Here is a 15519-nt window from a genome sequence, read left to right as displayed (position 1 = left end):
CCACCATGGTCACCACCCATCTTGAGGAGTTTGCCCCCTCACATATACTAATGTGCCACAAACAGGACTTTAATATCACCAACCATTCCCATGTTAGTACGGTGTATCCATATAAATGGCCCACCCTGTAGAAGCTTTTTCAGCCGTTTCCCAATTAGCACTGTTTTCACACAGTGCTAACAGCTACAGCATGGCGATGAGCAGCTCAGTGTAATGCTGTAACGCCAAGTGTTTATTCAGGTTCCTGACAGTTCAGAAACATTCAACTGTTCCTTTTCATCCAGCTATACAATTACACTGTGGAGCTGGAAAAACGCCAACCATCGTATCCTATTTATACAGGTGGAAAACAAGAGTGGAGGAATTAAAATATAGACAACTTAAATGAATGAGTGACATGTATTTTACTTTTTATTGTAGCACTCTACTTTCTATTAGTCTGTTTTACGCTAATAACTCAGAAAGCACCTGTATGTGTCTCAGGAGCTACACCTTACTCACAAGCCATCTGTGGGTGGGCATCAGAAACAGCAATCTTACACTCACTCGACACACTGACCTACATATATCTGATCAGGAAGTGGCACAGTGACACACATTCATTGTATGTTAAAGTGTGCTTTTGCACAGTAGCACATGCAGTCTTGCATAAGAGGAGGAAAAGCAGCGGGCATATTTAAGCAAAAACCTGAGTGCTGATGTAAAACACCTCTCATGAGGCACAGCAATCTGAATAAGAAAAAGCTAGTGACAAGCTAGAGCGCTGCCATTATATTCACTGTTAGTGTGTGTTGCAGAGCATTTTTGCTCTTTGAATTTGACACTTCACACAATTGATTTACATTTTTGCCACACCGTCTATTGAAGCTTACCATTCAAAGACTTGTTTGCCATTAGGATAAAGAAAAAAGGTTAATCAGAATCAATCAGAGCAGGACACGGGGGGAGCTGAACTTGACTTGCTGAACAGGCTTATGAAACTATCCACCCTGACCTAGATAAATGGGCAGTAATAAATTCAGTGCTTTTCCAGACTTATTCAAATGCAAGACCATGACAAAGGACACTGCACTGGCTCTGTAGCTCTATCTAAAAAACTCAAAATGAAAGAAGAGGAAATTTGTCCTTCAGCTTCAATATGCCACATTTGAACTTTAACTCATTTTAAATCATACAGCCATTCAGTACTCAGTAACCTGTCGCCTTTTTAATGTCAGTATTGTAAGCTTTTTACATTTTGCAGGTAATAACACTTATACAAGTTATCTAAGGGGGGACATTACTGTTTTACATATACCAGTTTGAGACACACTTAATCTATCACATCTGGGAACCGTGTGAATGTGTTTGACGTGGTGAGGAGGATGAGGTGAGGTGCCACAATGAGGAGACATGACGTTGACAAGATATCTGAGTAGGTTTGTGTCTGTGGTACTTGGGGGGGGGGGTAACTTGGATTACAAGTTAACACCCTGAGCCTCTGAAGTTTAGAGTCTCAGTCACACAAACCTAGACCGGTTTGTGACCTCTGGCAATCTCCAGCTACTAAGGTAAAATGTTTATTTCCCAAATGTTTTTTTAGTAGTTGCTGGCAGTCCAAATGTGAGATTGGTGAGAAGGTACACACCAAAAAGCTCCCTGTAATTGCTTTGATTGCTAAAAGATTAGTTTGGTCGCCCATAGTTTGCATGGAAGATGCCAACTTGTCTGCAAACACTCACCACTTGCTATCTGAGCTGTAGTGAAACTTGAAAAAGTGCAACCCAAACAGAAAATGAAGAATGTTCATGTAAAATGATTTTTGAGTAAAAGTTGTGCCTTACTTCTGTAGCCAACATTTTAAAATGCACAACTTTTACTTTGAAGGTGAAAGGTTTCTTGAATGTGTTGCACTTTTTACAATTCCCCCACCGCTTGGTGAGAAGTTTGTACTTGAAGACAAGTTGGCATCTTTCTTGCAAACTTCTGACAAACAGAGATGGGCAGTAACGAGTTACTTGTAACGCATTACTGTAATCTGGTTACTTTTTTCAAGTAACGAGTAAAGTAAGGGATTACTATTGCAAAAACGGTAATTAGATTACCGTTACTTTCCTGTAGGAACGCTGCGTTAATGCGTTACTAAAACCGTGATTTTTTGAGAGAATGTCTCATGACAGTGACGTAAGCGAGTGCGACGTTGGTGACAACAGCTGTGTGCAGATCAACAATGGATCATATATCGATTGTGGGAGAGAGTATGAGCGTGCAGCGTTTAAAGCGTGGAAGTACTGACCTTACTTTGAGTTTGATTCCGTAAAAAGTGACAAAAACATTAGCGTCCATCGTGCGTGGGAAGAAAACTTCTTTTTACAGCGAAAAAAACCCCCCTAAACTTCCAAGCAAGCACCGAGTGCGCCATGACGTAATGGGAAACTCACAGAGAAACTAGCGGATTCTTCAACTGACCGCGGCACACCTGCACCAGGGTAAACTTCCGCCTGCCCTACTCCTGCTTTACAGGTGAAAATAGAGCAACAGGACTACTGAGTCTTTGACTTTACTTTACTTGCATCTATTTGAAAGAGTGAGTGTAAACACAAAAAATATTTTATTTTATGTGCTGGAATGTGCAGAAAATAGGTTTAAATGTTAAACTAATTTATTCAAGTCAGAGAATGTTGCATATAATTAAATTTTTGCTTGATGCATAAAGTTAAAAGATTAAAACTAATAAAACAAGTTAAAAAAAGAGACTTTTCCATTTGATTACATTTTGTATGATGGATTATGCAGAAAAAGTAGAATTGGGCTGACAGATCTATCACTTTATCACCTCTTCAGGTTGTAAATCGTGTTTTTAAAAAGTAACTAAGTAACTAAGTAATTAATTACTTTTGAAAATAAGTAATCAGTAAAGTAACGGGATTACTTTTTTGGGGAAGTAATCAGTAATTAGTTACTGATTACTTTTTTCAAGTAACTTGACCAACACTGCTGACAAATGCTGAAAACTGCTAGCTATCGGCAGGGAAGGTTTTGATGCAGCACGATTAAAATCTCTGTAACCAACTTTACACTCGTGACACTTCCAGCAACCTCAGAGTCCACAGAAGACACAGTTTTCCCTCAGGGTGGTAGGGTCAATAACCAGTCTTTAGGTCTACTTGACAAAGGTTTTAGTAATCAGTTTGACAGCAACTGCCAGCAACCTCCAGCAACCACTAACCTAGTTGGGAGACACACATGTTTCACTAGTGAGTTGCTGGGTGCAGTTTTGGCTGTCAGTGTCAATATAACCTTAACCCCAATTCTAACCCTGTGCAATCAGAATATGTAATTTCTGTTGCTATTAAATTGATTTCAAGTCTTGGCAATCAGAAACAAAGACAGTAATCAGACATCAAACATGCAGCAAAAATTATTTAAATTTTTCCCAAAAAAGCTGTTTTGCCTTTCTCCAAAATATAAGCGTAGTTAAATGGTAAATGGCCTGTATTTGTATAGCGCTTTATTAGTCCCTAAGGACCCCAAAGCGCTTTACACAACCAGTCATCCACCCATTCAAACACACATTCACACACTGGTGATGGCAAGCTACATTGTAGCCACAGCCACCCTGGGGCGCACTGACAGAGGCGAGGTTGCCGAACACTGGCGCCACCGGGCCCTCTGACCACCACCAGTAGGGCAACAGGTGAAGTGTCTTGCCCAAGGACACAACGACCAAAACTGTCGGAGCCGGGGCCGAACCGGCAACCTTCCGATTACAAGGCGAACTCCCAACTCTTGAGCCACGATCGCCCCAGGTAGAGTCGGTTATTCACTAATCATTAAGTCAGCCAGCAATTCCTAGCATCTCCAGTCTGCATATCAAAGTGTGGTCTAATAGCAAACCCCAATTAATACTGGGACTGGAGAAGCACGTCTGAAGTGATAAGACTGCTGAAAGAGGCCAACACCATCAGAAAACATGTTTATCACAAAAAGATGAAGATGAAGGCAGAAAAATTGTTTAGTTAGGTTGGCAGCACAAACAGACACTTTAGTGATCCAGTAATGTGCAAATCATGAACGAATCACTCACAATATATATTTGACACATTTGAGGAAAATACTAATAACATAAAATAAAATAAAATAAAATAAATGTTCCCTTTAGAAATCTTAATTTTTTTGCTCTATAAAAATAGTTGTTTTTCTTTTTCAATCACTCATCTTAGCAGTAGGATTTACATGAAAAGAGAAACAAATTAAGTTTGAGTGAAAATGTAAATTTTTTGCACTCTCAGGGCAAATGACTCAGTGACTCAAAAAAAACAATTCACTTTGGTGAGTGACTCATTCAAACTCGATTCAGTAAAAAGAATCGAATTTACCATCACTACTCTGATCCAGTTGTCTAGGCATCACATTTTAGTCCTTGTCAAAACCCGAAACAAGCAGGAGTTGAAAATACAAATTTAAGTCATAAAGTCCTATAAGGGAAAATATGGATGTGGGGCATAGCCACATTACTTGTGTTGTATGTTAGTCATTAACAGTAGTAACCCAGTAAGGTTTATGTTGTATGCTTAATGCAAGAAGATGAGAGCAACAACAGCTCTCCCGTGACTTTAAATTTCTGTGTCAGTTTAGTAATAACTGGGATTACATTTGATTCACATCTTTCCCCAGCTTCAAATTTGACACACGACACTGGCTTCTGTGAGGCCCACTGATTGCGACCGACCAATCTGACAGGGTGAGTCAGTAGACCTTGTGTAAATTTCTATTTAACACTGACCCATATAACAAACTGTCATAATTACAAACAATCCCCCCCCAAAACTCCTTATGCCACACCGGAACATCATCGCCATTTATTGGTATGACACAGTGTTATATTCATCCCATTTTTGTGATTGAAACTGCTCTAGAAAAAGAAGCAGGATATTTCTTATTAGTAGTTCATGACCTTTTAGCTGTCTGGCTTCCTATTCTGAGACAGAATGTTAGATGATTTATATGAAACAATGGTGATCTCTGAAGCATACGATTCAATGAGACAGCAGTTGTCAGTTTGCTGTGAGTTAAATGTCTGAATAAATGAATGCTATATTTGAATAATCGCAGCATATTATATTCAGTCCATCTGTAAGTCTCGCTCGACATGCTGTTAGCTAAATCTCATTGGAAGTATTGTTTATGAATATGAATGTGCACAGTCTGTGTGAGCGATTCCATATGTGCTCTGTGTATGAAGCAGGCTGCAGATGTGCTAATCCTTCTTTGGCATTAGCTTGGACAACCCTGCGTCGTCCTAAAAGTTAGCGTTTTTTTTAAAAAAAGAATAAATTTAAATGTAAAAGAAAAACAACAACTTGCTCCTCAGCTCACAGTTGAGGAAGAAGTAAAAGTATTAGTACTTTGCTATAAAAATTGTAACATGAATAAGATGTAACTGACAGACTGCATGTGTATTATACAGTTTGCACACTGAACATGAAACCTTTAGTCTGCAGGAATATTTAGGTCACACACTCATCTCTCTGGCTCTCATTGATTTTCATTGGCAGACACTGTTCCTGGATAGACCTCAGCCTGGGAAAAATATGGGTTAATGAGTATTGATCTAGGAATAGGCTACTTAGCTAGTCCCTGAGTGATGTGGCTGCAATCGACGTCAAGATGTCAAGTCAACAAAGGCTGATTTTATTTTTGAAATATGGGTTACTATAACAAATAAACTATATTACATTCAGGTTAGCAGCTTTGTGAAGCTCCTTCATAGTCAAGTTATACAAAGAGAACATAACTTGATTTTTTTGCTGACCGCTGTTAAACAACAGAAAAAGAATGTGCTAACTAACAGGCATATGACTGAAAAAAAGATTTGTAATGTGGTGATATTTGGTGGTCCCATACAAACACGAGAGTCTTACAAAGCCAGTGATGACTGTCAAAAAACCTTGGGTTGAACTCCTCTAAATAGAAATCTCTACAGTACCTCCATCATGTCACAACAGATGTACGAGAGCAGTTTATTGTGGTGGTGACCTTTGAAGAACAGGTGTTCTAACATGCTGTGAATGACGAAGCTATCATGTTTACTTTCAGCACATTGCTACCTTAGCTTAAGTATGTAGCATGATAATATTTGCTAATTAGCATTGTTTTGCTATCTGGCTTTAAATCAAGATTTCAAGTATTAACAAGAATATTAATATTAACATTTCATCCTATTTCATCCTGATGAAGGCAGAATCCTGGGACGTCTGTGGCATCGTGCTTGTGTGCACATGAACACTCCAGTTAGCAAACATGCTAAAATCTCTGCATTCAAGTGTGGTCACTACTGGGTAATGTATTACACATTACTAATTACTTACTTAATTACTCTCTGGAGAAAGTAAATTTACTCGTTACATTACTTTCTTGTCACTCTGTAAAATTACATGAAACCTACTGTCACACAATTACCAGTTAAATCTATAAACCAGAGGCTACAGTTCCAAACTCCAGTCTGTGGATGGACTCGGGAAACTAAGCTAAATCAGCTTAACTGATATCTTAGCATTATAACCTCTCAGCCAAATCAGGTCTCTGAAAACAAACAAACAAATGAACCAAAAAAACAATGGTAAACATGAGTTTTAACAATACACTTTAGATGTCTGAGCAAAAATTTCGAGATGAGGAGAAAAAAGTGAATGTCAGAGTCTGTGTGTCTCTCTGGGTCCAATTTATACTATAATCTGACCTAAAATAGCCATTTAAAAAAAGCTTAGTACTGACCATCCAGTTATATACTTCATAGCCTTATTACAGATCACCGGAGGACATCAAAATCAAGTACCATGTTGGGCTGGAATTCTGTAAAATACACCCAAGCAGTAATTGGTATAACCTTTGAAGAAATGAGGAGAACAGAAAACATTCTCCGGTCTCAGGTTAGCCGGTTGATGACGATATGTGGGTTTAAAGGAAAGATTCACAGAGGTTACAGCCTAAGCAAAAATCTAGTGAGTCAGACAGTCACACAATATCACCATTTTAATTGAACAGCACTTTAAAATAGTGCAATTATCTTACCTATGATTGACAGCTCATGTGGAGGTGGGAGATAACAGAAATGTTTATTTGGCACATTCTCCTCTCTACATAATAAGAAAGAGAAGCCGTCTTAATGGGATATTGCACTTGCATGAGTATCATCTCTGATAAGTCTTTATCAGGTCATTTCTTTGAAGCAGATATGATGCATATGTAGATGAAAGATTTATTAAAGCAAATGAAAGTGACAAAGGTGTCACTTCACATCATAAATTCTTCAAGAATTTTATATCATGTGGAAATGGCTTTTAGTGGATCAACAATACCTTTAGAAATATAATACAGTGCTTCTGGACAGTATTCACAGTGCTTCATTCACAAATTCATTTTTCACCTTAAATTCTATGCCCAATACCCCATCACCAAAGTGAAAAAAGCTAGTATTGGTTTTCTTACAAATTTATCAAAAATAAAAAACAACAATATAAAAAGTAGATAGCCATTGACAGTCTTTATAACATGACACTCAAACTGAGCTCAAGTGCTTGATGTGCATGTGAGTCCGTCTGTGGCAAATTCAGTTGATTGGACATGATTTGAAAATGCTCAGACTCGTCTATATAAGGTGCCATAGCTGACAGAGCATGTCAAAGTGCAAACCAAGCCATCAAATCCAAGGAATGGACTGTTGACCCCTGAAAGATTATATCGAGGCACAGGTGTGGGTAAGGGTATAGAAAACTTAATACAGCACTGAAGGTCCCCCAGTGGTCAAAGTGGCCTCTATCATCTGTAGAAGGAAGAAGTTTGGAATCATCAGAACTTTTCCCAAAGCTGGCTGCTCAGCCAATCTGAGTGATCAGGAGCCACAGGCAGAGATGTGACCACGAACCTGATGGTCACTCTGACAAAGCTCCAGCATTGCTCTGTGGAGAGAGGACCACCTTTCAAAGGGACAACCATTTCTGCAGAACTCTACTGATCAGACAATGGCAAAGTGGCCAAATGGAAGCAATTCCTCAGTAAAAGGCACATGGAAGCTCACCTGGATTTTGCCAGAAGATACCTAAAGGACTCCAAGACCATGAGAAACAAAATTCTCTGCTCTGATGAAACAAACATCTTTGGCCTGAATGCCAAGTGGCATGTCTGGAGGAAACCAGACACCACTCGTCACCTGTTCCTACAGTGAAGCATGGTGGTGGAAGTATCATGCTGTGGGGATGTTTTTAGGCAGTACAAACTGGGAAACTAGTCACAGCTGCAGGAAAGAGACATCCTTGATGACAACCTGGCCCAGAGCACTCTGAACCTCAAACCCTAAGCAAACAGCCAAGATAACAAAGGAGTGGATTTGGGACCACTCTGCTGAAGACCCTTGAGTAGTCCAGGCAGAGTCCAGAGTGGAAACCCAATTAAATATCTTGTGAGAAATCTAAAAATGGCTGCACACAAATGTTGCCCATCTAATCTGATGGAGCTTAAAGCAGTTCAAAGAAAAATGAGAGAAAATACCCAGAAACGGGTGCACCAAGCATCATACTCATAGAGGCTGTAATTGCTGCCAAAGGTACTTCAAAAAACTATTGTTCAATTCTGTCAATACTTATTAATGTGTTATATTTTTGTTTTTATTTTTTTTTATAAATTTGCAAGAATTTAAAGCAAAAGTATTTCACTTCATGGAGTATGGAGTGTGCAGAATTTTTAGGTGAAAATAAATGTAATCCATTGTAGAATAAGGTGCTGTGATAGTGCTGTGAATACTGTCTGGATGCACTGTACATTATCACTGAGATAGAAAGATAAAACCATCAGCCATCTGCGTATTTTATCTCCCTTTCTTTATCTTCACATTGTAACTTGATAAATCAGCTGCAATAACCCTTTCCAACACTATTTGAGTAGTCTGAGGAATACAAGCATAGATCTAGGCTGTTCCATTGTATTGATTTATGCTGGATAGTCTTCTGTACTGAGTGCCCCACTTGTTGAATGCTGCTCAGCACCCTAATTTTTAGATGAAAGTCTGTATGTCTGATCGAGCCATTTGTTGAACCACCTGCACTCTCTGTTCACATATATTGATCTTTCTTTTTGCCAAACAGTGGATGATTCACAAGTTATTGCCAATAGATTCCGTTCTTTCTTTCTAAGCCTCATTTTTATATTCTTCACCAATGCTTCAATGCTCAGTTTATGTCTCATATTTTAAAAACAAAAAAAACCAACTCCCTCTTATTCTGAATGGCATGAACTATGATTGAAATGACACACAGTGGTAGCTAACAACTGGTTGGAAAAAATGTCTTTTGTCCAAACTGCAGGAGGTTGCAGGCTGTCCTGGGATGAAATGGGTCACAAAGAGAGTGCAAACTGACAATGTCCTGATCGCTGTGGTTGCTAACAGATTGCCACAGTTACCTGTAGTCTACATGGAAGTTGCCGAAAGGTCTACGAGCGCTCACTATCTTACCACGGAGCAGAAAATGGAAATGGAAACCATTTGCTTTCCAAGTAAAACTTGTGCTTCACTACTGAAGCCAACTTATTTCAAAAAGTGTTACATTTACTTTAAAGACAAACAGTCTCTGTTTCTGATTTGTGTCACAGTCTTCACAGTTTCACAACTACCTGATCAAAAGCTCGCAAGTATTTGCAGACAAGCCAGTGTTTTCCAAAGAAACTATGTGCAATCACGGCGATCTGCTAGCAAGCAAACCAATCACGAGAAGGTTTTTGGTGCGACCCCATACACCTTTTTGTAACCAATATCACCTGGCGACAGGCAACAATCTCCAGTAAACACTCTCAAGCGATCAGTGAATAATTATTTAATAATTATCATCAACTCAGCCACAAAGTAAAGCTACAGATCGGGGTCGCACAGTGCTGAGGCAGATAATGTGGAAAAGTTGCTAATGCTCTCCAGACTCAGACCTTTGCTGATATTACCTTCAACAGAAACACTGTGGGATGGGAGCTTCATGACCTTGGTTTCCATAGACTAGCGGCTCCTGTAGGTCTAGTCTGTTAGTGGCCTGGTATTTTTGTCCATATAGGGTATATATATTTGAGGGCTTATTGACAAACAGGTGGGCAGCACATATGAAAGTACTTAACAACAGGTGAAAACAATATGGAGAATCTGAGAAAGACAAAGAGAGGAAGCAAAACTATCAGGGCACAAAATACATCAGATATTCTAAGTAAAACAATAAATAACCAAAACAGACTGACACAGACATGGTTAACAATGTCAAGAGGACCAATTTGACAACAAAACACAAGGAGGCACAGGCAGACAAACTGCTACTAAAAATAGTCAAGGTGTTAAACAGAACACAAGAGATCACAAAACGTTAAATGGTAGAATAACCATTAGAATCAATATCATAAGAACTAAAACTTCCAATATACTAGAATATGAAACAAGAAATCAATTCAACAAGTACCAGACTAATATGACAAAACTAAAAACTATTAACCAAAGATCAAAAATATAATGAAGACAAAACAAGAAAACAAACGTAGGAGCAGTGAAACTGCTTCACGCTGCATTTCAGAGATTTATGATTACACACTGCCTCTGCTGGGACACTCTCCACATACACACCAAAGTAGGAGCCACAGCTGTATAAAGCAACAGGCTAGTGCACAGTTGTGTGATTTTGCCAGAAGCAGAGAGTGACCTTCTGAAAGTCAGTGTTGTTGTTCTCTCTTAGTAAGAAATAATAATCCATCTCACAAGCATAACACATGACTGCAGTCAATGATGCAGCTAAAGAGCAGTATTCACCACACTTTTTAATCAGCTGGATTTTACAATTGTAATAAAACAAATTATATTTACTTAGTTCTTATAAAATGTGAGGAAAAAGAGGGAGTCACAGAGGGGTACTATCTGATATTCAGTGCTCTTTAAGCAGCTGGTGTTCTGTGTACGGTGAACTAATGTGGACTAAGTCGTGACAGATGATGATGATGATGATGATGATAGAGACTGCAACTCCAACACTATGCTATCAGAATGTAACAACTTTTGAAAATTGTTCTTCCAAGTCATGAGGGCAATCAGGACACCAACCCCCTACCAAATAATTCAAACTTATAAACATTAGTAACTTTTTACTAAATACACTGTAGCTGCACTTTAGCTGTTTTTGGAAAAACCCATGCCATGACCGCATAAATGTAATTACATGTGTTGTGAACACAGCCCACACAGATACAAATGCTGGCAATGGAGTAAGAAAGTAGTGTGGACTTGTAGGTTCTAAATACAGTCATCACGCATGTCTAAATTAAGCTGAACTCTATGATTAGAAATGTAAAAATTCAACTGCATTTCGCTTGAAAGTCAAATTTCTGTTACTGTAACATTCCATTGCAAACCTCTGGTACCAGTGCTGCAGCAGCGTCATCATTGCAGACAGTCACGGTCATAAACCTGAAGGAAAATACGAGGGCAATCCCAAAAGTAAGGTCTCCTATCATTTTAGAAATACAAACGACGATTTATTTTCCATAATATTGACATCATTTTAAAACTTGAAGACTTATTTATTTTTCTAAATAATCGCCATTTCGGTTGATGCATTTTTGTAGACGCTATAGCAGTTTTACAATACCTTTGTTACATCCGCTCGCCGCCGTCGCTTTCCGAATAAATGTTCTTTCAACTTTGGGAACAGGTCGTAGTCACTGGGTGTGAAGTCCGAACTATAGGGCGGGTGGGTGATGAAGTTTCAACCAAGAGTTTTACAGGAGAGCGACAGATTGACGGAAGACACGTGGACGCGTGGTGTCGTGGAGAATGCTTACGCCCTTGCTCAGCATTCCTCTTCTCCAGTTCTGAAATGTCCTTCTGAGTTTTTTCCCGTGTTTCACAGTACCTGTCAGCATTTACTGTGGTCCCAACAGGCAGAAAGTCAACCAACAATGCCCCATTTCGGTCCTAAAACACAGTTCCGCACTGCGCGCAAGAATTCTCAACGACACTGTGCATCAAACTGTTGCTCTCCTGCAAAACTTTGGTTGCAACTTCATCACCCACCCACCCTATTGTCCGGACTTTGCAGCCTGTTCCCAAAGTTGAAAGAACATTTGTCCATAAAGTGATTCTGCGGTGGTGGCGAGCGGATATGACATAGGCATTGTAAAACTGCCACAGCATCTACAAAAAGCCATCAACCGAAATGCTTGATGCATTTTTATGTAGAAAAATAAAAATAAATGATGTAGAAAAATAAATAAGTCTTCAAGCATTAAAATGATGTCAATAGTAAATAAAAGTTGTTTGTATTTCTAAAATAATAGGAGGCCTCACTTTTGGGATTGTCCAAAATTAGCTTTGTGTTGTGGATACATACTTGGCTTTATATGAAAAAGAAACTGCTCTCTGTTGCTAAATCATGATTAACCTGATTACTGTCAGACAAGGTGAATTTAAAAAAAAGAAACCAGAAAAGTAGAACAAAGTGAAGTCGTTTAAAAACCTCAAAAAGCAGTCACATCATGATCTAAAGAAACAGCTGAGATATAAAGTCACTGACATTTTCAGTCTGGAAAGGGCTACAAAGCTAAACTCCAATGAGAGCCATTAGCTACAAATGGAGAAAACTTGTAACACTTGTTACCTCCCTAGAATTCCGGCTGACCAAAATGACTCCAATAGTGATTAACGACTCATCCAGGAGATCACAAAACAACCCTGAACAACATCTAAAGAACTACAGGCCTTACTTGTCTCGGTCAAGGTCAATGTTCATAATTCAATAATAAGAAAGACACTGTGTTCTTTTTCGTCAGCAGTGGTTTTCTCCTTGGAACTCTACATGGATCCCATTTTTGCCCAAAGGCTAATTTCAAATTTGCCATAAAGCATCTTGATGATCCCCAAGACCTTTAGGAAAATATTCCGTGGACTGACGTGACCAAGGTTGAACTTTTTAGAAGGTTTGAGTCCCGTTACATCTGCTGTGAAATGAACACAACCATTCCATAAAATGGAACAAGAATCACGGTACCAACATGGTCGTAGTGTAATGAACGGGGCCTGCTTTGATTCTTCAGAACCGGGACAACTTGCTGTATTTATGGAACCAGAAAATCTACGCTCTATCAGAAAATCCTAAAGAAGAATATCCGGCCATCAGTTTATGCCCTGAAGCCCAACCTCACTTGGGTTATGCAGCAGGACAATGACCAAAAAACACCAGCACCCACCACATTTTTGAGTGTCGAGGCCGCTTGGAAATGTTGAAAATGAACCTTTTGTAGTTACTCAGACAAATCCAAAAGGATTGGATCAAGACACTTTGGCATGACCTTAAACAGGATGTTTATCCTCAACCCCAATGTTGTGTGCTGCTCATCAGCAGTGACAATACAAAAAATAATTTCTCATTACACAGACTGACATATTAAACATAAATGATAACAAAATTCATAACAGGTAGTTATTTAATATTTTAAACATCTTAAATATTAAATTGCTTGCTGGCTATTACCCATGTCAACTGAGGTCAATCAACTTTGACATGTTCATCAACTATCTACAACTTTTGCACTTTAGGTCACAAGAGACTGCAAAGTTAGCAGATAATTCTCTAGGGCTACAAATGATCCCTTCACATGAAAACAAACATGACTTATTTTGGATGAGAAGTCTTGAAGAACATGACTGCTAAAGATAGCTTCCTGCTGACCATCGACAGGCAATGTGATATTGGGTATTCTGAACAGAACAGAGCAGGCTGAGGCAGAGCATGCTATGATATTTCGGCATATATAATAACGTTGCATCAAAGATAGAGTTAAAGCAACTGTATGAACACAAGTGAGAGAGATATAGAGAAAAGAGGTGGGAGTGAGACGAGAGCTGAGAATAGAGGATAGAGTGCAAATTAAATCCAAAGCAAAGAGAAAATGGGGCTAAAATTTGTCATAACAGAAAAAGGAGTGAAGATGAGGCAACACTCGGAATGGAGTCCGTATAGCTCCATGAGAGGAAGAATGGGAGGCTAATAGCTTTTCGGCAGCTGGGTCTTCAAAAAGAGAGTGCCTGCCTAGCAACTGCACACGCTGAGCTCGTAGCAGCAGCCTGGTCACAGTTGTCATAGAAACAAGCACACGTAAAAGTTTTTACCGTATTTACAAAGAGCAGTTTGCAACTTGAGAAACATTTACAATTTTTAGGTTCCAGGTTATTATCTGCTCTCGCTTTATTTAGAACGACTTTTGACGTACATTAGGGGACTCATTTATTAACACGCTACAAACTCCTCTGGTTATATTTGAAACAAAGATATTGCTAACTTATTAAGCAAAATCTCTTCCTTTCTCCATCTTGTGCTAATCACTTCCATAAAAGTGACCTCTACTGTCACACACAGAGTCTCCAACACACACACACACACACACACACACACACACACTTACATGAGTGCCAAGCCGAGGTAGTTAGCTGTGCTGCCCCAGTACATTGGGTTCTCTGTGATGTTGAAAGGAAAGCCTGTTACCTTCTCATCCATCAGAATGCCAAAGTAGTCACCTGGAAAATACATAAAAGGACAAAACCTGTGTTTCATAACTTCAGTCTGACAGTTTCTTTTTCTTTTCAGTGATTCAGGAAACTGGAGTCTATCCCAGTAGCACTTGGCAAGAAGCAGAAAACATTTCTAAACTGTCCAAATTTCAGTTCTACATCATCTTATCAACTAGTCCCTAGTAGACATGTATTCAGTCAGCAAAGCCCTTTGGACTTGCACAGCATTACCATGGTTTCTGCTATGCCATCAACTGATGTCTTGTTTTCACAATCCTACCAGACAGATTTTGGACCTGCTTATCAAGTCTACGATGATTTTTGACATGTACCTGACAAAACAACACAACACTAAAGTCAGACTGAGGATACACTGCCGGGAACATGACACAGCTGTGTTAATACTGCAGTGTCTGGGTGCTGTGCGTCACCTGGCTGTTACTGGTGTCAACAATACAACTCTATGGGCATGACTTCATGTGTAATCTTTGGACTTTGTTTCATAGCAAAATATTACAAAATAAACTTTTTAGAACCTCTGACAAACTCTTTTGGTGACCTGTTTTAGCAGAAATATGTCCTTAACTTTTAGTAATGGGACTTTTTCTGACAACCCCACTCTTAGGAATGGAAAAGTGTATGGCAGCATAGTGCCTTAGTCAGTGATGAGACCCACTGATGGGCACTCAGTGATTTATTTATTTTTCCCTCCTAGTACACTAGTGCCTAAAAGCTGGCCTCACAAAGATGTGTTACTGCAAATGGGACTATTTTCTGGTTGGCGCCACTGCTTTGTATTTACTGGTGCAACATGAGTCGATGACTCATATACATATACATATACATATATATACATATATATACATATATATATACACTCAACAAAAATATAAATGCAACACCTTTGTTACTGCTCCCATTCCCCATGGGATGGACGTAGAGACCTAAAATTCATT

General features: G+C 39.1%; 1 protein-coding gene across 1 annotated transcript in view; it reads right to left on the bottom strand.

Moving 5' to 3' along the window:
- pemt (phosphatidylethanolamine N-methyltransferase) overlaps positions 1-15519 on the bottom strand; it is a 76879-nt gene that overhangs the window by 7032 nt on the left and 54328 nt on the right. The window contains exon 5 of the mRNA XM_005941768.3: positions 14458-14569. Coding sequence (XP_005941830.1) covers positions 14458-14569 — 112 coding nt within the window. The remainder of the gene's footprint in view (positions 1-14457; positions 14570-15519) is intronic.

Source organism: Haplochromis burtoni, unplaced genomic scaffold (assembly GCF_018398535.1).
Source record: "Haplochromis burtoni strain Fernald_Lab_line unplaced genomic scaffold, NCSU_Asbu1 Contig_308, whole genome shotgun sequence".
In the NCBI taxonomy this organism is placed as follows: domain Eukaryota; kingdom Metazoa; phylum Chordata; class Actinopteri; order Cichliformes; family Cichlidae; genus Haplochromis; species Haplochromis burtoni.
The sequence above is the reverse complement of the archived record's forward strand: the minus strand, read 5'-3'. Positions and strand labels throughout refer to the sequence as shown.